General features: G+C 52.9%; 1 protein-coding gene across 9 annotated transcripts in view; it reads right to left on the bottom strand.

Annotated features, from left to right (window-relative positions):
• CUX1 (cut like homeobox 1) overlaps window positions 1-24,029 on the bottom strand; it is a 352,135-nt gene that overhangs the window by 27,811 nt on the left and 300,295 nt on the right. For 6 of the 9 annotated variants that reach the window (XM_081819440.1, XM_081819436.1, XM_081819438.1 and 3 more), the window contains 3 exons: window positions 13,190-13,492; window positions 9,381-9,569; window positions 4,138-4,402 (listed from right to left, as the gene is read on the bottom strand). The exons of the other annotated variants lie outside the window; for them this stretch is intronic. In XM_081819440.1, the coding sequence (XP_081675566.1) occupies window positions 4,138-4,402; window positions 9,381-9,569; window positions 13,190-13,492 (757 nt within the window). The remainder of the gene's footprint in view (window positions 1-4,137; window positions 4,403-9,380; window positions 9,570-13,189; window positions 13,493-24,029) is intronic. 9 annotated transcript variants of the gene reach the window in all.

The raw sequence follows: 24,029 nt of genomic DNA, 5'->3' as shown, positions 1-24,029 counted from the left end.
CTCCCTTACTTTGTTGGGTCTGAAGGAAACAGCTACAGGCGGGCCCAGGCCTTCCCTGTTTTGGGGCCCTTGGTGACATCAAGAAAGGGCTCTTGTTAAGTCTGCTTAGAATTTCTCCTTCCATCTGCTCACAGTACTAGGCTCAATCAGAACTCTCTCTACATGGTTATTCCAAAGAGCTGAAAAGCCTCTGATCAATGTGCCAACTGTTAGTGGCATCCTCAGGTAAATTGGCATGAAGCCCAGTCTTGCAGAAACTGGGCCTGCCGAAAGCCCTTGGGTTAGGCATGCAATAAAAATATTTTCTGCAGTACACAGACCCCAATAGAGGTAACATGTTTTGAGAGCCCACTATATGCCAGGCCTTGTGTTGGATGTGGGGAGTGCTGAAGCCAGGGAGAAAGTTGTCTAGTGTGTCAGAACCCTTGGTGGTGGTTATGTGTTCACACTGTTATTTGCTCCCTGCACAGTCTGAGCCCTGTCCCTTCTCCTGAGGATGGTTTCTGAGCGAGAGCTACAGCGTGAGGTCCTAAAGTGCCCCCCCACCGAAGTTGCCTGGGGTAACAGAAGACTCTCTCCTCCTTCTCTGGGGCTACCATGAGGGCCTGGGAAATGCAAGCCTTTGTCAATAGGCTACTGGACACTCCGCTGTGAGAGGGCAAGCCTACTCTGAGGCCTTTCAAGCCCCTCGGCAGCCAAGAATGCCAGTTGGGGCGAACACCTAATCCCCATCCCACCCTGGCTGGGGAGGTGGGAGGCTAGACCGGCAGGCCACAGGTCTACCAGGTACTAACTAAGTCCCAGGGGCAGACTGGCCCAGAACAGAGCACAGGCTTTATGGAACCAGGCCAACCTGGGTTTGAAATCTGGCTTTGTAAACTTACTAGCTATACAGCTTGGAAAAAAGGGCCTGAACGGTTTTGAGCTTCAGACTTCTTATCTGAAAAATGTGGAGAATAGCATCTTCCTTGCAGAGATGTTAAGAATAAAATATTAATGTATAATACAGGACACAAAGTAGACCCAGAAAAAAAGGGCTGTTCAGACCCTCCATCTGCCTTCTGAATGACAGAATCCCTGTTGTTAGGTGCTAAGGCTGAGGTAAAAGGGCTGGGGGGAGGGAAGGGACAACTTCATGCCTGGGGCCTGGCATCCTGGCTGCCACCCTCGGCAGCTCATCCGAGGATCTAATGAGATGACACATCTGTAATGCTCCTGGCTCAGTGCCTGGCACATACCATATGCTCAACCGACAGGAGACATCATCGTTCTTAGTCTAGATTTGTCTCCACGTCCATGAAAAATATTACCTTCTGATCTAGAAAGATCAGGTCCCAGGAGCAGATCTGGTTTTCAAACAAGTCACACAAGGTTCGCAGGATGCCATGGTATTTAGGGCTTGGAAGAGTTTCTATAGGGTGGACCTGTTCTAGGAGGAGACCCGGGGTCCTGTGCTAGGTGGTCTGTTCTGGCATTCCAGGCCCTAAGATACCTGGTCACCCTGAGATCCTTGTACTTCCCTGAGGGTGAAAAGATAAGAGGAAGTAAGATTGTATTTTTTTGATGGGGCTAAAAATTGATCCCCCCTTCCCCATTACTCCCTGTGGGGTCCGGTGGGGCAGGAGAAAAAAAAAAAATCTACTTCTCCTGTCTAACTCCCACAGAATGTAAGAAACTCTCTCCTCCCTGAGGAATTCAGTGCATGTGTGCCAGTCCTTACATGAAGCTCTGGAGGGTCTACCAGGCTAAGTTGGTCTCCGTTGGAAGCATTTAGTTGGAAGAGCTAAAGCCATGGAGGGAGCACTCACTCTCTGCTCCGCATTGTGCCTCCTGGGTGACCAAGGGACTTCAATACTTTGGGCTTTATGCCAATTCTGAATGACCTAGTGTTCACTTCTCATCTGACCTATTTTGTCGTTTATAAAATTCTTTTTAGGGGCGCCTGGGTGGCTCAGTCGGTTAAGCATCTGCCTTCGGCTCAGGTCATGATCCCAGGGTCCTGGGATCGAGCCCCGCATCAGGGGAGCAGGGGAGCCTGCTTCTCCCTCTTCCCTGCTTGTGCTCTTTTTCAAATAAAATCTTTAAAAAAAAAAAAAATTCTTTTCAGTTCTTTGTTCAAGACCCTGCACATCTCACACCTCTTCCAGGATATTTTTCCAGATCTCTGCAGCTGAAACAAATCTGCCCTTGGTTCTTCCATTTGTCTTAGCCCAGCCTGCTTTGTTGTGGTTAATTTTGAAAGAAAACATTTACTGAGCATCTACTCTAGATCTGGATCTGAGCTCCTCTGCTAAGTTTTGAGGTTCTATTGCTTTTTTGAGGTTTTATACTTTTGTTGTATATGGTTGAATTTGCTCATGCTAAATGCACACATAGGGACTCTCCAGTGAGCGGCTGACCACCTGTGATGGGCTGGGCATTCCCACGGTTGTCAGCAAGATGAGTGACAGAAGCTGAGAAACCTGGAGAGCGCTTGCCCTGGCCAGGAGGCAGTGATCGCCATTCAGCTGAGGCCTGTAGGTGAGATCTGGGGAAAAAGGTGACCCCAGCGGGACCAGAGGAAATGGTTTCTCGGGATGCTTTGTATAATTGGTAGCAACTTTACTCAGATAGTCATCTCGAGTTACCACACTTAAATGGACACAGCCTGCAGAAGACTCGAAAGTACATATTCAAATGCACCTCTGTGTCTAGAAAGTGAAAATGGGACTGCACAACACCTGGCGGGGGTGGGGCTGCTCTGGGGAACCTCTGCCCAGGTTCCCATTCATTCTCCTTCATTTCCCTTGACTACTGTTCTTGAAGTTTCCTTCCTTGTAGAGGGAGCTCCATTATCGCACCTGCTAGCCTCGCTCTGCCTCTGGTTTTAGCTCATCTGTAAATTTAGGATGAATAAGCTGGTGGTGCTCAGCTCGTGTACTTTCTTTGCCCTCACAGGGGCCAGCCCGCGCATGGGGATGGATAAACTTGCCTGGTTCCAGGGGGTCAGGCAGCAGGGCTGTTTGTTCTCACACTAAGCTACAAATGCGAACTTAGCTTTCATCAGCAGTCAAGGTATTATTTCGGGTCCCATCTAATATTTTAAAACTTCCCACTTTGCTCAGCACTGGGGGGTGGGGTTGCCAGGCCACTTGGGAAACTGCAGCGGAGCCTAACAGATAAGGCAGGGTCCAGTCGGAGACACAACTCCCTGCGGCCCCCGGCTATCTAGGATATTCTGCTGCCCACAACTTGTCTGAGGCAAGTAACCAGGAGGACTCCGCCTGCACTGGCTGCGTGTGTGTACTTGTCACCTGGGTAGGACCAGGAGCACCTGCCCCAGTCCTGTTGAGCCCTAGAGAAAAGGACGTTCTAATGAGAACGAGCAACTGACGGTCACTTCCAGGGCATTAAAGAAGAAGGCATGCCCATCAGGCCACTGGGACGTCCTGGTTTCTAGCAGAGGAAGTCTGGATTACAGCTATGGTCAACAAGCCGTTATGAGTCCCAGTGGATTTTCATGAGCTCATCCAAACATTTTACTCCAGTCCGCTTCATTCTACGGGAGAGCACTAGGCCCTTCCGCCTCGGTCAGTTACTTAACCCCTCGGAGTGTTAGGTTTTCCACCTGTAAAATGCAGGTAGAACTCTGTCCCTTATATGATTGTGAAGATCAAGTGGGACGGTGCTGATTAACACGCTTGGCTCGGTGTCTGGAGATCTAGTAGATGCTCAATAAATCTTCATTAACTTGACTCAATTTATTTAACTACAAAACTAATCAAACTCATTTGGAAGATAATGCTGAACAAGACCCCTCGGGTCTCCACGAAGAAACCTTCGCTGCTATGGAGCCACGGATGCCTACGTTCTCTCTTACTAAGTGATAACTGTCTTCCTGGCCACAGCAGACGTGGAGTGTCTCTAACCACGTGACCCTGCATCTTGGGAGTTAATAACTCCAATGAAACGTAAAAAGCCAACTAACCGACCAAGCACCGAGCTTTTAGTCCCCAGCCGGCCAGGGCCAAGTCCCCAGACCACCATCCCTGTGCAGTGTTCATGGCCACTGTGTGCGGGACAGACCAGCCGCTTCGCAAGGGCTGATGGTGCGCTCTCTCGGAGCCCTGATTTCCTGGGCCGAGAGCCGGACCGTACCTGTAATTGTGGAACCAGTTGATGACGGTGCTGGTTTTCAAGTTGAGCTGGGTGGCGAGTTCTTCGATGGTTTTTGGTGACGGGTATGGCTTTTGCTGATAAGCTCGTTTCAGAGCCTCCTTCTCTTCGGGAGCCAGCACCACTCGGGGTTTCTTTAGCTGGTGCTGGGGCTGGGGGCTGGCGCCCTGGCTGTAGTCAATGCCAACGGAGGGGGGCTCGCAGGGCTGGCTGTCGCTGACTGAGCTGTGCCGCCGCTTCATGTATGCTGAGGGAGGGAGAGAGATCGGACTGAGCTGCAGGCCCCACTGGGAGATCCGGCCAAGCCCCCGACCCCCCAGGGCGCCACGGAGCCCCGTTGGCTCACAATGACTTTTGTGAAGATCGTGGTAGCTGGCTGCTCTGCCCTGCTCTTCCAAAGAGCATCTCAAAACACTTGGACTAGAACCGTTCGCAAACCCAGCACTCACTCATCGAGGACCCGCTTGGCTGCACTGCCAGGCCGCCGGCTGTCCCTGCCAACGGCTTAGTGGGGCACGCAGGGAAGTGTACAGGTGGCCCCGTAGAGCGCAGTGGGGGGGGCAAGCACGGGGGATCATGGAGGGAGGCACTAAGGGAGCACCTGGGGAGGGCTCAAGGGAGGCTTCCCAGGAGAATCTTGAAGGCCAAGGAGTGATTAACCAGAAAAAATAGGTGATGAGGTAGAAGACGGTAAGAGGCTGTTCCAACAAGTGGGACAAGCGTGTGCAAAGACCCAGGGGCATGAGACAGCACAGTTCCAGAGTGTGTGTGCGTGCGCGCGTACGTGCACAAGGGGTGTGGAGGGGGACGCAGGAGCTGGAGAGACAGGCAGGGTCTGGGTAGGCTGGAAGTTTGGACTTGACCCTAAATGCAGTAGGAAGAAATGAAGAGGCTTTAGTTAGAGGGCTGGTATGATGAGCAGCTATACACGTTTTGGAAAGACTCCTCTGGCTGCAGCTGAGGACGGACTGGATGGGAGGACCGGCAGGAGGGCCCTCAGTTAGGAGGTAAGAATGATAAAGATCGGAACTGGGGAGGTGGCGGAGGGGTTGGAGGAAAGCAGAGGGCGTGGAGGTGGTAGGGGCCAGAGCTGACAGGACTGGGGGACAGACTCCTGAGGGACTGAGGAGAGGAGAGTGGAGGAGCCCCCTGGTCTCATGCTGCGAGATGAGGGGGGGGGGGCGCCAGTGTCTCTGGGTTGCCCCCATGGAGATGTCCTGGAGGCAGCGGGACTGGTAGGTAGGCAGCTCAGAAGAACGGTCTGGGCTAGAGAGAAGAATTTTGGACCACTGGGACAGAAACTATGGTTGCAGTCTATGCCGTCGAGGAGAAAGACCAGGGCTGAGAATGGAACCCTGTGGTACACCCACGGGCAGAGGTAACCCCGGAAAGAAGCAGCTATGAGGGATCCAGAGACGGGAGGAAAACCAGGAGACAACAGTGGGAGCAAAGGGATGAGTGAGGAGAGCCGATCAACAGCATGCAGAGAGTCTGATGAGCCCCCAGGAGGCCCTCTGGCTTTAGCGGTTAGGACAGCACTGGGGACCGCGGTGAACAGGTGCAGTGTCGCTGTGGGAGAAGCCAGGTGGCAGGAGGCAGAGTACTCAACGGGAGGTGAGGTGAAGGCAGTGAGCACGAGTTCTTACGTTAAGACGCCCAAATGTAAAAGAACAGCGAGAGACAGGATGGCTTCTAGAAGGGAAATCCAGGGCTGAGGGCGGATTTAAAGATGAGAGTGAGCTGACAGTGTTTCCACAGCTGAGGGGAGAGAGCTGGTGGTACAGGTGAGAGAGAGAATCACCGCAGGTGCCGCGGGAGGCAGGACGGGTGGGGGCGGGGGCTGGAGGTGCAGACAAGCTGACAGGGACTGAGGTGGGAAAGCTGGGGGCCTGCGTTCTCCTGAAGGAGGAGGGAGGCAGGAGCAGAGGTGATCTGAAGTGATGGGGACGGAGTCTTGAGCGGGGTGAAGGAGGGGGGGCGGGGGTGGGGAGAAGAGCAGGGGACCCCGCTGAAGCTGGAGCCCCAAATCTGAGGCAGCTCCAACCCACGTAGAGCTGGGATGCTCAGGTCCCAGAAGCCAAGGAGGATGGGTGGAGAGAGCCAGCGGAGCACTAATCCAGGGCTGGGATTTGCAGGGGGACGGGAATGGGAAGGTGGAGAGAGAGAAGTCCGTCTCGGACAATGGCAGAGCATCCTGGAGTGATGGATCAAGGAGTCTGGGATGTTGGCGGAAGGAGGCAAGGGCACCAGATGGCAAAATGATGGGGCAAAGCATGGGACCCCAACCCTAACCCTAACCTCTCCAGCAAATGAGTCCTCCACGGTGAGCTTTCTAGTGGGTTAGCTTGGAATATAGTCTGAAAATCCCTTAAAACTTCTTAAAACGGATGGAAGATGGGACGTAACATTACGTAATTCAAGCAGCAGGTGGGGAGGAAGAGCGGCTGTAGCAGTAAAGCCAACCTCTGTCGAGCGATCCTCCCAGGGATGCCCCGCGAGAGGGACCAGGACCGTCCTGGTGTACAGATGGAGACCGAAGGCCAGGGTCACACAGCTGGTACGTCTGACCTACGTCTGCTCTGTCCTGCCTGATGGTGGCCAGCGCCCCAGCCCTGCGGCAGCCCTCACATTCAGGTCACAAATAAACGTCACAGGAGAGGACTATGGGTGGTCAGAGGAGCCCACGAGTTAGCCCAGGCGGTGCGTGCGTGCGTTGCGTGAGTGCGTCTGGGGGCCGGGGGCTGTGTGAACAGGTTGGTTCAAGGGCCATCTCATAAAGGGACAGAAAACAGAAGGCAGACCAGGGTGGACACAAAATGTTCAGAGGAAAGGAAGAAGGAAGGAGAGCAATAAAACATTCGAGCTAACGGGAGAAGCACGCAAAGCTTTCGTTCGGGAAGAGAAGGAAGCAGAGAGCACGTGGGATCACCCAGTGCGGTCTAGACTGGGAGCACGATGGGCTTTCATCTATTTTAAAGGAACCCAACTTATTTTAAAAACTCATTTGCTGAGCAGTTGTGTGTGCTGGTTGCTACGCTTGGCATGTTCTTTCTGATGCTCCAACCTGGAGAAGTTCACATGAGCGGCCTCATTCTACAGAGGCAGAAACTTAGGCCAGGCAGTGACTTAACTAACTTGCCATTTTAGGATTATATCTAGGAACACCGTGGAGAAGGCAAATCTTCCCCCAAAGAGAATGAATATGATACAGCCAGTGGCCAGAAAGAACCCAGCCCAGTGTGTCCAGCTGGCCGCTCCCATCGGGCGGACATCACGGGAAGCGCTATGCTCTGGCTCACCCACTGGTGTGTCTGGGGAAGGCTCCTCGAGTGAGCATCCCTGCTAGAGGGAGGGAGAAGACAGTGGGCCCACAGCTGCTTTTAGGGACCTTGGGATGGATGTGAGGAGGGGCCTGGGCCCGGCGGAAACAGTAACTCTTCTGAAACACAAGATGGCGCCCAGAGCCCGTGCTGAAGGAGCGGAGGCCTAGGAAGCCCCCAAAGATCTACTTGTGGGGGCAAGGGTCCTTTTCTAGTGGCCTCCAAGGACAAACAGACCAGGGGGTGACAGAACCAGGGCTGTCCCTCTCCTGATGCCTGCAGCCATGGGGGGCTGCTTAGGGGGTGGCCTCGGAGGGCTGGCCGGGGGGGCTCCCAGGGAGCTCAAGGAGGCAGGCACTGCCTTTTGCCAGTGTGCAGGAAGTTTTCATATTGCTTGGGTGGGCACTGATAACCGCTGAAACTCGGTAATGGATATACTGGGTTCATGGTACCATTCTGCTTTTTGGTTTGAAATTTCCCAAGGTAGAAAGTTAAAAAACTTTTGGGGGTTATGTGGCACCAGGCATCTGTGGCCGCCCAAAGGGCTGTGGACTGTGTCAGGGCCTTGGTCTACACCCCGGAGGGCAGGCCGGAGTCCACCGGAGGGCCCTGCGTGCAGTGGAAGGCCGCTGCGTGGGCCCACTGGTCCCAGGGTGGCAGGCTCCGGGCACAAGGGAGCACAACACACATCGGAAGCACCGGCTCCAGAGTCGGCCGGCCTGTGATTCTGGATTCCTGCTCCCTCCTTCCTCCTTCTGCCAGTGGTTGATATCAGGCAAGTCTCATAACGCCAGAGCCCCATCTTTCCTGGAGAATGCGCCTACACTGGACAGAGCTGGGCAGGGGGGGGACTGTGTGAGGTCTCAGCACAGCACCTGGTGAACAGGAGGCCCGACCCCACGGAGCTCTCGGAGGAGACACCAGAGATGCTCACTTCCTCCTGGAGCTCTGGCCCTTGCCCTGGCTGGGTGACAAACGTGCCACCAGGCCGACTGTGAGCAGCAGGCTCTCTTGGTGAACTCAGAGGATGTAGGCCCGGGCTCCATGCCCAGCCCCTGGCTCAGACACGCCCCGGCCACACAGGCGCGTGATGCCTCGCCTCCACATCTAAGGGATTCTGATTCGGCCACTTCGTGAGCTTACAGCACTGTGCCCTCTGAGGGGAGGACCCACGAGCGAGGAGCCGCAGGTAGGAGTGCAAATGAGGGGACAGAGCAGACATTACTTTGCACCACCAAGGTGCCCTAAGAAGGCTGGTCAGCATTTGAGAGGGCTCCAGATGCATATAGAAAGAAGAGCCGCACTTGGCCCTCAAGGGGGCTGAGTCCTGCAGAGCCCCACAGACCATAGAGTAACAGCGAGAGAGACCTGCTCTGGCAGGAATTCGCTCTTCTGTTTTCCAGGCTGGGTGACCTTAATGAAGGTGCCCAACTTCTCTAAACCCGAGTTTTCCTTATCTACAAATGTGTTTATGAATGATCTCGCCAATAAGATACGATACGGAGGGCCCTGGCACGTGAAACACGTGCACGAGACGAACTGCCCCACGTACCCGCCAAGACAAAGACCATAAACAAATGGGCCACCACCACCGAGTGCTGTGATGTTCACCTCTTGGTGGCCTTATAAGAAGAAAAAGGGTACAGTGACCACCAGGGCGACTGTAAGGAACCGTCCGGGTGCCCCCCAACGCCAAAATGTATTTTGGGTTCAGTCTGCTGGGGAGAAAAAGTCACAAATCTTCCCAGTCCTCGTAGGTCCTCGTCAGTTGATGATTGTCAAAAATCCCTTTGCCCTGCCTGACCACAGATCAATGTCTCTCACCAGCTCTGCACATAGGCTTCAAAAGAAACGGCGCATTCGTAGATGAGAAGGCAACTGGCCAGAGTGGGTGGTGGGGCTTACCTTTCTTTTCCATGCGTTTCATGTCCATCAGCTTCTCCACGTTGTTGGGGTCATTCAGCCATAGCTGCATCCGGACAAAGGGCTCCCGTCCCTTCAGACTGAGCTTGTGCCAGGGCTTTGGGCGAGCAAGGAGATCGGAGACGGAGCCTTGGGTGAGCCCTAAGATGGTCTCCCCAAATAAGCGCTGACCTGGTGAGAAAACAGAACCGAGAGAGACATTACGACGGAGACCGAGGGATCTGGAAGGACAAGTATGAGCCAACGTTAAAGTCAGACATGGGGTCTGAAACCCTGGAGTCTGGCCAGCCGGGGGCTGCCTCGGAGCAAGCACTTTCTAGAAGCATTTCTTCAGGGGCGCCCTGGGTGGCTCAGTTGGTTAAGGGGCTGACTCTTGGTTTTGGTTTAGGTCTTGATCTCGAGGTTGTGGGATGGAGCCCCATGGTGGGCTCTGCACTCGGCGCGGAGTCTGCTTGAGAGTCTCTCTCCTCCCTCTCTCTCCTGCTCACGCATGCTCTCTAATAAATAAAATCTTTTTTTTTAAAAAGCATTTCTTCAACCAGACTTGTGACAAACTCCACTGATGATGGAGTCAGTATAACTCCTGCATTCTGTGGGCACACGACAACGTTTCTCTCAAAAAAGCCTCCAGGCTTTGGATGTACTGAGGCCTGGATAACACACCTGCGGCGCTTATCAGAGGTGGTTAATCCCTCACCCAAGCTCAGGAGGTTAAGTAGCACACGGGGAGCCCTCTCTTATACAACCTCAAACCACAGGGCTGTCTGGCTCCTTTCACGATTAGCAAGGTTATCCGGTCTTGCTGAGAAAACAGGCCACTTGACCCAAGGTCACAGCAGGAAAGAGAAGGAGAAAGAGCCCCTCAGCTCTGTTTTTCTGAAAAGCAGGCCATTTCCAATTCTAAAGTCTATTCCCGCAGTCTAAGCTGCCTCTGCTGACTGGAGCTCAAAGGGGATCAAAACCCCTTCCTCGATGCCTTTTCTCCGAGGCCGTGGTGGGCAGCCTGCTCCCCAGGCTGATCAGAGGGAATTCTGCTCTGGAGAGCAGAGCGGCCCCAGGTTGGCCATGTTCGTCAGAGGCTTAAAAAGAAAATGTCTCTTCTCTGAGAGCCATTCAGCTGCAGGTTAAGAGGGGCCAGCACTTTTGAAGGCGCAAATGAGAAATCAGGGACAACCTGAGCGACCAGATGGGAGAAGGTGAATAATAGGACTTATTAGGTGGAAATGGAGACTGGGATCAGACAGGCCAGTGTTTGGTGCCACACAGCGTAGGGAACATGACCCCCGGGCCCAGAGCAGCTCTGCCCCTCCGTGGCAGGGTGACCGTGGATGACAGACAGGCTCACGCCCTCCATCTGCGAGAAACACCACCAAGGAGTTCGCTATGTTCAGGAAAGTGATAGATGTAATAAACAGCTGGTTACTACTTGCTTGACCCATCTTGTTGGGGGGGGGAGGGGAGGAGAGGAAATCATATGAATATTCTTGGAAATTTTTATTACTTCTAGAGGTTTCATAGCAGCGACTCTCAATCATTTTTGGGTCATGGACCTACTTGAGAACCTGAAGAAAGCTACTGACCCTTACCCGATAAAATGTGCGCACACGTGCACTCTGCTTATGATTTCAAGAGACTGACCCATGAACACGTCAAGATCTCAAGTCAGAAGTGAAGAGGATGCCTGGGCCTTATAGCTGCATTATTCAGCTATAACTTGGCCCCCTCCGTGCCCATTACTCCACTGAGAGACCCCAGCAGGGGAGGCACCTTCCACCCTGGAAAAGCTAAGACCAGCTATAGCAACCACCGAGAGTGCTTCTCAGCTCCATGGTGGCACTGCTAGGGAGCTCTTCCGGAAGTTCCTGCTCCGATAGGAGGAAGTCCTCTCTCTCTCTGGGGTGGAAAGTTTCACCCCTGATTTTGTGCTTCACGGCATTTGAAAATGGGAGTTCGACAGGCCAGTGGGGTTCTACTGCGGTGGCACACGACCAACACCAGCCAGAACTCCAGCAAGGATGGAAACGGGGATGGGAAGGCCAAGGATGAGATTTTAATGTTATGACCTCACAGCTGTGATCTTGCAACTTCTCAGTGGCTTATCTGTCTATTTTTTAAAAAGATTTTATTTATTTATTTGAGAGAGAGAGACAGAGTGCACTGAGGCAGAGTGAGAGCGAGAAGCAGACTCCCCGCTGAGTGGGGGGCCCGATGCGGGACTCGATCCCAGGACCCTGAGACCGTGACCTGAGCCCAAGGCAGATGCTTAGCCGACTGAGCCACCCAGGCGCCCCTTCTCAGTGGTTTAAAGGGAGTTTTCTTCAGCTGCTTGCCCATGACTACAGAAACAACACTTCCTATAAGGGAGTGGGCAGCAATAATCTATCGGGCCTGCTTCTCTGGAGTCGTGATAAGACTGTAAGGTAGGGGATGACCTGTGTTTAGGAATCCCTGCGTATTTCAATCATTGATGAACATGCGGGACTTCACGGCCATTTAAAAAAATCAACAGCTAAATTTTATTTCTTTGAATTAACTTAATTAAAAACATTCTCAGTTGACATTACTTTTTCTCTTGTTCTGTTTTGTGCAAGCAGTGGGACAGAGGACCTTAACCAGGCAAGCTGGCCGCTGAGCCTCCGAGCTGTGAAGTTACCACACATACTTCCCTGAAACTCACTTCACTGCTACTCCTTTCTTTTCCTATCCCCTGGGAAAAACAGACATGCAAGGCCCCCCTGCAAATTCCAGCCACTCTTCGGGGTTGTCATAACATGTACCGCATAGAACAGTGCTCCTTAATTGACATCTACACTTGGGAAGTAAGGACAGAAGCGTTTGGGGGACTTGGGCGCCTGGATGGCTTAGTCGGTGAAGCTTCTGACTCTTATCTCAGCTCAGGTCTTGATCTCAGGGTCGTGAGTTCAAGGCCCACATTAAGTGTTTGGGGAGGGGCTGTTTCCAGTCTCTGGGTGGCCAAGCCTGGAGAACCCCATGTGGTCCCTACTGAACCACAGGAGCACAAAGGTTTAAAATGACCAAATGCTCTAATATTCCTAGCATCACAGCTACTGACTGTGCCACAGAGCCCTCAGGGGAGAGCCGCCTCAGGTGGGGCATGCACGAAGCTAACCGCCTGGGTTTGTGGTGAACCCTCGAGGGAGGAGTGGCGAACTCAGTTCCGTAGGAGCTCTCTACTGCCTCCCAGTGGAGGGCCTGGGGAAGGGAGCCGGCATCATCAGGCAGGAGGTGGGGACAATAATGGACTATTAGCTGCGGGCAGGGTGCTACTCAACAGGCCTAAGTCGGGCACTGCTGTCCCAGAGGTACAGGGGAGGCTCCGAGAGTAGCTTGCTCAGGATGATGGACAGAGCAAGAGGAAGAACTGGGATATGAACCCAGTCTGGGGACTCTCCCAACACGCCATGGGATGGGCTGGGCTGACGCTGCTCGGGCCCAGCACTGGTGCCCTCGAGAACCGGGAGTTCCACCGGGCATGCCCCAGTCAGGCGGTCTCAGCGCCTGGCCTGAGTCCACTCCAGCCGCATGGGTATCCGCTAAGAGGTCCCAGTGGGGGCGCTGTGGCGGGGGAGCGGGGGCAGGAGCAGGCCGGGACTGACCGCCCTCAGGAGCCCTCGTGTTCACAGCCGGAGGGCACTGTATGTTCTTAGAGGTAGCTTATCAACGTTTAAACCTGTTGGCTGGCTCAGCCTGAGTGCCCTCCACCCATCCCTCCAGAAACCAACAGGAAGCAACCTGGCACCCCCGACTTGGCAGCCAGGGAGGGAACCTACCGAGATTGTTGTCCGTCAGCACCTCCTTGACTCTCTTGGTGATGCCGTAGGTGTCCAGCTCTGGAGACATGGCTACCAGCTCTTGGATGCTGAGGGCCGAGTGTCCGGAAAGAGGCAGAGGGGTGGTGGGCTGGGAGTCTGAGGCAGGTGGGTCACTGGGCTCTTGTGGTTTGCCATCCTTACTCGTTTCAATGGGGGGACAGGGCTGTTGGACCAGCTCAGTCAAACTCTTGACGGATTCGCTAGAGCTCATCGGTGACTCGGGTGCAGGGCTGCAGCTGGCAGAGGTCTTTGGAGTGCTTTCTGTAATTAAAGCACACGACAATCCGGGGCTGAAAATAGCTGTCTTTCACGGCGCACGTCTACTTTCCTTACCTAGGAAGTATCAGTGAAATGCCCGTGCAAGCATACAGCATGGCAGCTATGGTTCTAAGGCTGGGAGAAACCTCTAATGTTCTGTCTTACAGAATGAAACGTAACGGCAACAGAAGGAAAACTCGGGAGTTAAACGAAAGGTTTCTGAAGGCCCAATGTAAGGGCATTCTGTTGAGAAACTGCTGTCCTATGAACCACGGGCTCACGCAGTCGTGATTTCTTCCAATGGGACCCCCTCATTCCCTAATTCAGAAGGACCTTGGCTAACTTATAATTTGCAGATTTATTCTGTCCATAATTTCCAGAACAAAATGAATGGGTGGGTTCTTTTAAATGAGGGCTGCCCACAGGGCGTGGCCACCATGGTTATGAAGACCCTCCAAGAGGAGGCGTAAGGTCTCGGCGGCTGGCCCCAGCTGGGGGGCCCCGGACGAGTCCCGGGACTTCATGTGGGTTCTTGCTGTGACCCCGGAGGGCTCCATAGCACCCAGCTGGAGGGAGCCGACAGAAGAGGAGCACCCACTCTGTTCCCTGTCAAACGCTAGGACGCGAGTTTGAAGGCGGAGCTCTGTTTATCTACGCCACCCATGCAGGGTGGCAGCCAGGTCTCCATGCTCTCCCTTCTTAAGAAGGGTCTCTGTCCCATCGCAGGTGCCCAGGGGGGAGTGCCACCCCGTGCTCTGTTGGGGAGCGGTCCCTTCTGGTCTCCCTGTCAGCATCACCCGTGAAACCCAGCATCCATTTTAGTTTTGGGATGTCTGGAATAAAGGCTTTGGCCATTTCCTAATTACCAGATACAGAGAGAGGTTGTGTCCGGAAGGAAAGTGCAGAGTGATTTAGCACCGTGGTCCTACCCATGAGGTAAAATCTGCCGATGGCTTGGGGTCTGGTATGGTCTCCCCCGACCCCTCCCCAGCCCCCCCATCAAGCAGGGTACATGGTAAGACCGCACGGCACCATGTGTGAGGGGCCAGGCCAGGTGTCTTCACATGGGTTCTCTGGCCCCAGAGAGATGATATGTTTCAGAAAGCAGGCCACTCACGGAACATCAGCACACATGGGCGCCCCCCTCCCAAAATACTCACTACCTGATGAAACAAAATGTTAACACTGAGTGATGACTGAATTTCAAATGGGCATAGACATGGGGTATCCTTTCCTGGACATACCATATCCAGGATAACAGCCTACTCTGAACTCAAGAGGATGGGAAACGTATTCCGAATACAAGGGCTCTTTCATATAAACACCTAGAAAGATAAAATCCCAAATAAAACAACTGCAACTCAACCGATAAACCTGTTTATTGTTCTAAGCAGGAACAGAGTTCCACCATCACATAAACCTGTGTCCTCAACCTCGAAAATCTGGCTTAAAAAAAAACCACAACCCACTGGTTTGTGAAAGATGTAAAAGAGATAGGCGTAAACAGCAGAAATGATCCATATAAATCTTTAAGGCAATATGAATCCTACAAATCGGATTTCTTCTCTCTGCTCACCTCCAGGTCATCAAACAACTGGATATAAAACCCAGCAAATGTTATTTTTGTATCTGAAGCAGCAAAGAAATTGTACTGTAAATTTGCCCTGATTCACCCATGCGAGGGACCGATTTGGCAGATCATCCGTCTTGCTCACTGCAGACTGTCAAGGATGGTACGAATCCCCACATGATAAACAGATTCCTTCTCAGGTTTGTGTCCTGTAACCCACAGCAAGGTCAAAAGCATGGCTGCCTGCCTGACAGACCGCACGGAGCCACTGCCCTGGTGCTTCCCATTTTGTGCGGCGCCAGCCGAGACGGAGCTCCCGGCTCAAAGCCCTTAAGATCAAAACCCCACCTCGGCCTTGAAAGGTACCGGGAGTGTGCTGCCGGGCTGGTGTGCATTGGACTCTGCTCTGAGTCTGGGTCTAAATGTAACAGACAAGTCGAAGCTGAGTGCTCTTTCTGGGGGATGTTATTCACGGACAGACACATGTGCACACAGATAACCACTGCGCTCTCAGCTCATGGAAAGCAGAATCAGGCCCCCCATGTTTGGATAGGCACGGACAGATGCAATAGCAAATGGCCCCATTGGAGACCCCATGAGTTCTCATGCTGAGAACATCACTGTGGAAAGAGTCACTTCTATTTTTTTTTTTAAGGTTTTTATTTATTTATTCATGAGAGAGAGAGAGAGGGAGGCAGAGGGAGAGGGAGAAGCAGACTCCCTGCTGAGCAGGGAGCCTGATGTGGGGCTTGATCCCAGGACCCCGGGATCATGACCTGAGCCGAAGGCAGACGCTTAACTGGCTGAGCCAGCCAGGTGCCCAGAAAGAGTCATTTCTTTAGAAAGCTGTTTCCAGTAAGCACCCAGCTCCAGCACCCGAACCAGCAAACTCAGTAACCAAAGCCAAGCCAGAAACAAGCTCCAGAGCCCCCTGCAAGGCGGCCCCGCCCCTGGGTGCAGGAAGGACATGTGGTTGCCTGTCCTTGACCATCTTGACAGAACAAGAGATGCTGTCCAAAGAAAAGAAGAAATATTACTTTTTTTTGTTTTGTTTTCCAAGTATCAGTAAACAGAGGCTTCTGTCTAAAGCAATACTTTCCGAAGGTGAAGGAATAAGGCTTTCTTCCACTCCATGTAATTAAAAATAATTAAAAAAAAAAAAAGCAGGAGTCCTGGGCTTGGCATTAAGATATGAACTCGGGGATGGGGCTACCTCTACTAGCCGGCTGTGTTCACAGGAATGACATTCACAACTTCTTGGGACATCTGGCTTCCTCATCTGGAAAATGCCAACAGTGTTGCAGTGAGGACTGAACCTCCCACATGGCTGGTGCTAAGAAACACAACCTGAATTTGATGGGTTTGTTTGTTTGTTTTGTTTTTAAAAGCGGTTATTAAATTGTATTGAAATGTATTTGTTGGGACGCCTGGGTGGCTCAGTCGGTTAACTGTCCAACTCTTAGTTTTGGCTCAGGTCATGATCTCGGGGTTGTGAGATCAAGCCCCACGTCACGCTCCATGCTCAGTGCAGAGTCTGCTTCTCCCTCTCCCTCTGCTCCTCCCCCAGCTCATGCTCTCTTCTCTCAAATAAATAAAAAAAGAAGCCTTATTTTATCATCATTTGTAAGAGCAGCTCCTATGTACGCTAACATCATTTCTCATGCACTCCTTGCATGCCAGGCCCTGGGCTAGGGCTCACGAGAATGACCAACCGCGCTCCTCACAAGGACCTCAGTGTGAGGCAAGTATATCCATTTCCCTCCTTTGACAGACTTAAGATGCCCTGTCTGGTGACACAGCCAAGAACCGGTCAGATGTTCTGTATTCAGAACAGCCCACCCATACGGTGGGGCCCGAAACCGGGTGTCCATTCGTGGCAGCACGACTGGGCCTGCCTTCCAGGACACGACTGCTCTACAGTCCATATGTCACCATGCATGAATCTCAAAAACGGGATGGCCAGCACCCAAAAGCCAACCCACTACTGGGATTAGGGAAGGGAACCAGAATGCACGTAGTACCCAGTGATAAACGGAGGGCGTTTACACACGGCTGCATCCGATTCTCCGCACTCCAGGCGGGGAAACCAAGGCACAGACAGGCAATATGACTTGTCCAGGTCACGTGGGTGAAGGATCTGAACCAGACTGAGAGTGGAAAGCCTCCGTGTTTCCACCCACCCTTTGTCTGGCAGTCACTGGAGTAGCCGCGTGCCTGCCCTTCATTCATTTGCTCACTCGCTCGCTCAGGAATTCTGAAAGCGCCTACTCTGTGCCATGCAGTCCGCTGGGCACTGGGGATAAGAGAAATCAGATACCCATTTTGCTTTGGCGGCGCCCGCAGACAGCAGGACTGGGCCAATCGAAAACGGGCAATTTGCATACTGGGAAAGCCCCTGCACACAGCTCATCTACCCGATATTGACAGCAATACTAAGGTGTTACATTAAGAAGTGACCCATGTGGATTACATTTATTTTTTTTTTGCAAAGCTTCGAATCTTGCACAGGAGTCGCTTGGTTAGTAAGATACAGGGAGCAGAGGCAGTGACTTGAGGCCCTCCGAAATTCATGAGGCATCCAGGAACTATAAAAGGATTATGAAAAATATTATATTCCAAAAACAGCAGGCAAACAACAGCTGCCTTAAGTTTTCAACAGAAGTCAGTTGAAAACGCTCACCCGCCATAATTTCCAGAGACACATCTCCCTGCAGTTTATCCGATCCACCGTTGAAATTTCCATACCCGGCCCTCTATCTGCAGTAATAATAACCCAAATTCCATTTAGTGTTCATTTGAGCAGTCAGGATAAAGTCATTTCTTATTATCTCCCCACTGTGTAAAAAACAGCTTGAAGGTAGGAAGTCAGCAAGCATTTTCACCAAAAAGTAATTATTGTAAGTGACATTTTTACTGCTGGCATGCCATAAGGCGAACTGTGCATTCAGAAGGACAAGTTGCTGAAACAAAATGACAGGGTACTCTGTGACATTCTGACAAGAACCCAAACATTATTTAACTGGTGGCTGGTCTGATGCACCACTTTTCATTATGTCCATAGTTTAGGCTTTGAGCCCCTGCCAAGCCAGGAAATTCCAAGTGACTATAAAGACAGACAAGTATGGGGAGATGGGAGACAGGAGGGAGGAGTTGGGGGGGTGGGGGGTTGCCGAACAGAGCCGGGGAGCAGCATGGCCGGGGGCCGGCACGTGGAAATGGGAGCGAGGGAGGAAATCAAGGAGACAAGGAAAAGGGGGTGCACGGGGGAGGGGCAGAGTGGAAGACGGAGCCAGAGGGGGGATGGCAGGCTCTCCAGCTGCGGCTCTACGGTGGGGCCAGGGTGTGCAAGAGGTCCTGAGGCACCTGGTGCTGGCATCCTGGGTCCAGCGGGAGCCCTGGTGGCCTGGAAGGACCTGCCCAGCTCGAGGCCTTCCCAGTGGACAGGGCTGACAGCTTCGAAGGCCACCACAGGGTGACCAGCAGTCTGCAATGCTTCTCAGTGGAGTTCAGATGTGGGTTCCGTGATGGAGCCGCTGAACCCAAGCTGCTGTGTCGGGGCTCGCTTGCCTTCTTCTAGGAGAGCCCCCACCCCCCAACCTGAGCCCCTCCACCTCAAAGGTGCACGGTGACGCTCATTTGCTCTCCTGTATTTTTGTCAGAAATCCATCAGACCCACCCCACACAGTCACGTGAGACCCCTTTACCAATGCCCCCAATGCCAAACCCAGCCCCAGCGGTGGTGGCTGTTTAGACGGGCTCCTCAGTCCCGAACCCCGCCTCCGGGTCAGACAGCAGACACTCGCGGCCCCTTAGGACCACTGCCGACTTCTCCAGGCCAAGAGAAAATGTGGAGTTTTTTGTTTTTGAGCATGAGCAGCCTTTTGATGGATTAGCATGGGCTTGAAACAAAATACATGGATACTTTAATAGATGTCAGAACTTTCTACACCCCTGGATATTTTCTACTGAGAAAGGAACAGAAGGAACCTAATAGCATACTAAGGTGTGTCCACGCTACAAAACAGCCTTCTTCCCGAAGGCCGAGGCCTGAGTCTGACGCCATGGGGGGGTAAGGGAAGGGGCCTCACCAGGTCCCATTCCCAAGGGTCCCCGGCAGTCTCCCCAACCCGCAGGAAGGGTCCATTCCCAAATGGGCGGTGGCATCAAACATCAACACACACCCACACCCAGGCCTTGCCTGCCCCCTCCTTGGGCTGGCAACACTCTCTCTGGCCCTGAGCCAGCCCGGGCATTGCCTGAAATCACTGAACATCTCAGCAAACCTACCAGATCCCTTGTTTTTTCTTTTTCTTTTTCCCAACGGCAGAAAGGAGTAACCTGTGCAACGTTTTGGGCAGGAAGAGCTGGGGACGGGCCCGACGGGCTGGGTGGGACCGCCTGCTGTCCCAGGAAAGGGAAAACGACTGTCGGTCCTAGTTTCTTCTGGAACACAGCACATCAGTGCTTCCTCCCTCATATACCCGGCCCCCTGCCAGCACAGAAGGCAGGCAGATGAGACAAGATCTCTGGCGCACAGTAGGTACCGGGCTGTGCATGTGCGTGAGCAAAACATTTTTAAAAATTTGTCCAAGGAAACTCGCATAGTGACGTAGAAGCCGAAATACTTTACTTATTAACAAAGAAAAAAACCCCCATAAAAGTAAGGTTGTTACTTAACTTGGGCCATGTATAGCTTACCTCCCCAAACGTGACCTCTAAGCCACTTGAAGAAGAGAGGGCCTGTGTCTTTCATTCAGTGGGGGGCCCTTCTAAGTGCCAGGCAGGGTGCTAGGGGATGAGGCACAGTGGGGAGCCGGGCAGATGTCATGAAGCAAGTCATGGTCACAAAGACCCTGAGACGAGAGCAGGGCGGGGGCGCTTGGAGGGGCAGGTGTCACCGTGACATGGAAGCTGAGCCTGGGTGGGCCGGGTCACACACTAAGAAGGGAAGGGGCCGCAGCGGAGGGGGGGGGTGGAGGGCAGCCGGATGTGCCATCTGGAAAGAAGGCTCTGAGGTGTGCTCCAGGGTGGGGACCACGGGCCTGGGAAGCAAAAGAATCCGAGAGACACTTAGGAAATAGAAACTGTGTGTGTGCCTATGTGCGTGTGTGCGTGCACATGAGCGTGTTTGGGAGGGTGCGTAAGAGGAAGAGAAGGATGGAGATGGGCTGCCAGACTTTGGCTTAGACGACGGGCGGGGGGGGGGTGCGGGGTGCTAGTCACTTAAGGGAGCAGTTCTGGGGAGACAAGGCTGAGTCCAAGGTTGGGTGCATTTCACCGGAGGGGGGTGTTGAGTTCTTGGGTCTGGCAGTGGCGGTGGGCCCGCGGTGGGAGGCGGCAGGACCGTCCTTAGCTGGTCACCTCAGCCGGGCGCACAGCACCCAGGGGTGCGGGACATGTTGCCTCTGTCACCCGGAGATCTACGGATGCTCGGCTCCTCCCATCAGACACCATCTTGTGCAACCGGGCACTTCCCTCACTCTCGAGGTGGTTTTTCACTCTCTTTTCTCCCCAAACTGGGAAAGCATATGGGGGGAGAGACGTTCTCCGCAATCCTGGGCTGACCCAGGCGGCGCCGTCCTGCCTGGAAGATTTGGGGCGTCCGTCTGCCCTCTCTCGGGGATCCTCATATTTCTAGTGCATGTTTTATAAGCTCTGAAGGGAACACGCACATCAAAGGCGAGTTTGGGAATTCAACGTTCATTTAATTCAGTTCAAAATTAAAAACGCTCCTTAAATTACAATTCGTCTTTTGTAGTGAACTCAGCCTGGCAAAGCTGCAGAAGCTGCACTGGGCGACACACTTGGCCCTGCTTCAGGAGCTTGGTGCTCACCCGGTTTCCAGCTTTTCTGCAGATCCATACTGATTTAGAAATAATGCTTTCAAATTACCTTCAATAACCTTATTACTGAACCAGCTGTGTGTATGAACACTTATCAATGCGTCCCTGTGCATTAAGAGAAAATGTATGTCATACAAACAGTCTAAATATATATTACCGAGATGGGAAAAAACAAACCCTCTAGTTAAATTGCTTTGCTGTAATCAAAGATTAATCACTGTGTGAGCGTGAGTGAGCGTGTGCGCCCGCACGCCCGTGTCCTCTCTTTTTCTCCAGGCTTCCTTTCTGGCTTTGGGCAAACCTGCCTGGCCTTCACCGACAGCCACGTTCCCTGGCGGACAGGTCACACATGCTGTGTTGAGAGCGGAATTAATTTTCCCAGATTTCGAAGAGGTGGTTTTGAATATGGTTTTGTTCCCGAGCCTTGTAGGCCTGCAGCTCAGAAGCTCTCCTTCCCCCAGGCACCCTGGGGGACCGCAGGCTTCGGAGTGCCCATCTGTGCAGAGGCTCGAGCGTCCGCCCCAAGAGCAGCCCGTCCCCTCTCAATAACACCGCCAGGCAGCCTGGCGTGTGGGTAATGATGTTTGGGCTGTGACGGAATGTTCCTTAGAGGATCCAGGGCTGACGGCAGCCGCCGAACAGGCCGGTGTGGTGGGCTGCGCCTCGGCTTTCCATCCGGACGCGGGTGGGTTGAGCCGACCCGGCACCGGGTCGTGCGGGGCAGAACCAGTAACATCTCCGCCGTCCGAGACGGTACTAGGAAAGCTATTAAGGTGCGTTATTTTACACATCCTCCTAATCTCGCCATACTGCTTTACTTTAATTTGTGATGAAATTGTTGAGAAAGGGTACTTAATGTAGGACAGTCAGTAAAAGTAATTTATCATCTTCCCGCTTCAGTGCTCACGTTATCAGCGAACTCATTTTCTGCATTCATCATGCAATCAGCCTATTATTTGCATATTAATCAGGCAGTGGACCATGAAAGAACTGTATCCCAGCCAAACGCGGCACTATCTCAGGAGAAACACTCCGTAATTATCATACATCAGTGTTATGATGTGGTAATTGATTATAACATCTTTCTGCTGCCCCTGGGGAGCCCCTCTCCTCACCCGGCTCCAGGCACTCTGGACAGATTGTTCTTTTCCTCCCCAAAACAGAGGAACCACGGCTGTTCTCTCCGGTTGCTGTTTCGGTGGAGTATTGATTCTCTCTTCCGATTTCAGGAGGTATTTCAACCACGTGGAACAAAGCTAACCGTGAAGCTCGGGGCCAAGCAGGTCTAGCCAGGAGGAAGGCACGGCCCTCTGGACTCGGCGTCCTCTCTCTCCCTCTCCCCCCAGCTTTGGGCTTCGGAGGTGCTGCGAACAGCTTCCAAGAAAGTTTCCTTGTCAGACAAAATGCTGCAACTTCAGTCCCTCCTTGCCGCAAAGTTGGTACAAAGGCAGTTTGGCTGCCTTATTTAGGTGCCAAATGACAGACTAATTTTGGTCCTCTTGTAAAGGACAAATCCAACATCTGCCAATTCAGACTCGGGCTATTTTTAGGGAATCCACTTCCAAAGGGAAGAACAAAACACAAAATCAAGATGAGGCCAGTGATGGAGTCTCCTGGCTCGCTCTCTGAGATGCCCTCCTCACACCTCGTGAGGACCCTGACATGGCCCAAGGGCCAGCGTGCATGGGGCTGGGGCGCCAGGGGAGGCCGGGCCAGCTCAGGGCCGCCGGCAGGGAGAGGGCAAGACAGCCAAAGGGCGGGTCTGTCCTTCAGCAAGGGAGAGGGCCCTGGGCCACCGTGTGTATTTTCCTTGGATGTAGATGGGAAGGGTTCCAAAGCAGCATGGACCCGTGTCACGGGCCGGATGGATTATATATGTTCCATCGCAAAACTTCATAGAGTTGGGTCTGACTCTGCCACTGACTTGTCCCTGGGTTCTCTCCTCTTCTCTTGCCCAGCTCCTGGCTGAAATACAAGGGATGCATCCCAGGGTAACGGAGGTATCGGATTTTTTACTGTCTTTTATCTTGGATCTGCTTTTTTCTATTTGTTCAAATGTGTAATTTGAGCCCAGTTTTGTTCCCTGGTTTGAAATGTGGCCTTGACTTCTCTCTGAGCATAGTTCCAAGGACCAACCCCTCCCCCATGGCGGGGGGGACTGAGCCCTCAGGCGTGAGTGACAGCTCGCCTGGACCCAAGCTGGGCCGCTGGTCTCAGGACCATCTTCTTGCCTTTTCCATCTTCTTGACTGGGGCCAAATCACCTCTCATCTCTGGGCCTTGGTGTTCTCCATCCGTAAGATGGGGGAAATCATTTCCACTTACTGATGAAGGATTAAAGGTGTTAGCACTGTGCCCAGCACATGAGAGACACAAATATATGAGTTTCCTCATTTTATTCCTACCACCTTTTTAAAACTACTTGAAGATGTTTAGGCATTTAAGCTTTCTTCAGCCTTCCCTAGAACCAAACCACTGAAAACCCAAGTCCTCGTTTGCTCCTATGACCTACTTTTGCTTCTTGCACTGAATGCCCAATGTACTGTAAATTCTGTTTTCCAAAGAAAGTCTAAAGGGGAGAGAAGGCAGACGTGTCCAGAGGCCCGTGACCAGGGCCTGCAAGGGCTTTCTCCGAAAGGAGAGTCAGGGTGTGCTGGCACGGAGGGGGATGGTATTGTCGCTCACCTGTGCCGACAGTCACCCCTATATCCTGACAAGATGGCCTGGTTCCGGAACGGTTTGCTCCAGATGGCATGAGCGATAACCTGCAGTCTTATTCTGGAAGCTCAGGATTTGGGGTCAACTTTACACAATGGTAGATGGACGGGCAACTTCCGGAGACGGATGGCATTTCAGAGAAGCCAAGAGTCTGGAGAGCTGTGCGCAGGTCCTCCTTTGGCGGGCCCGTGGAGCCAGCGGCGACCCAGCGACGTTTGCGCTCGACAAAGCTCCACCCAAGGAGTGAGTGGCTGGACTTCTTTCCTGTTTTAAAGCCAGAAGCCTGACATTGGGGTGTGCACGTGTATGACCCTGCAGCTCTCCACGCACACACGAAGCGGCGTAGAATGGTACTGGCCGTAGCAGCAGAAGTAAAGGTTCAAACAGCGTTTCCTCTGCGCCAGCCTGTT

Source organism: Leptonychotes weddellii, chromosome 5, assembly GCF_054177405.1.
Source record: "Leptonychotes weddellii isolate Sample4059 chromosome 5, ASM5417740v2, whole genome shotgun sequence".
In the NCBI taxonomy this organism is placed as follows: domain Eukaryota; kingdom Metazoa; phylum Chordata; class Mammalia; order Carnivora; family Phocidae; genus Leptonychotes; species Leptonychotes weddellii.
Note: the sequence above shows the minus strand (reverse complement) of the source record. Positions and strands in the feature narration are given on the sequence as shown.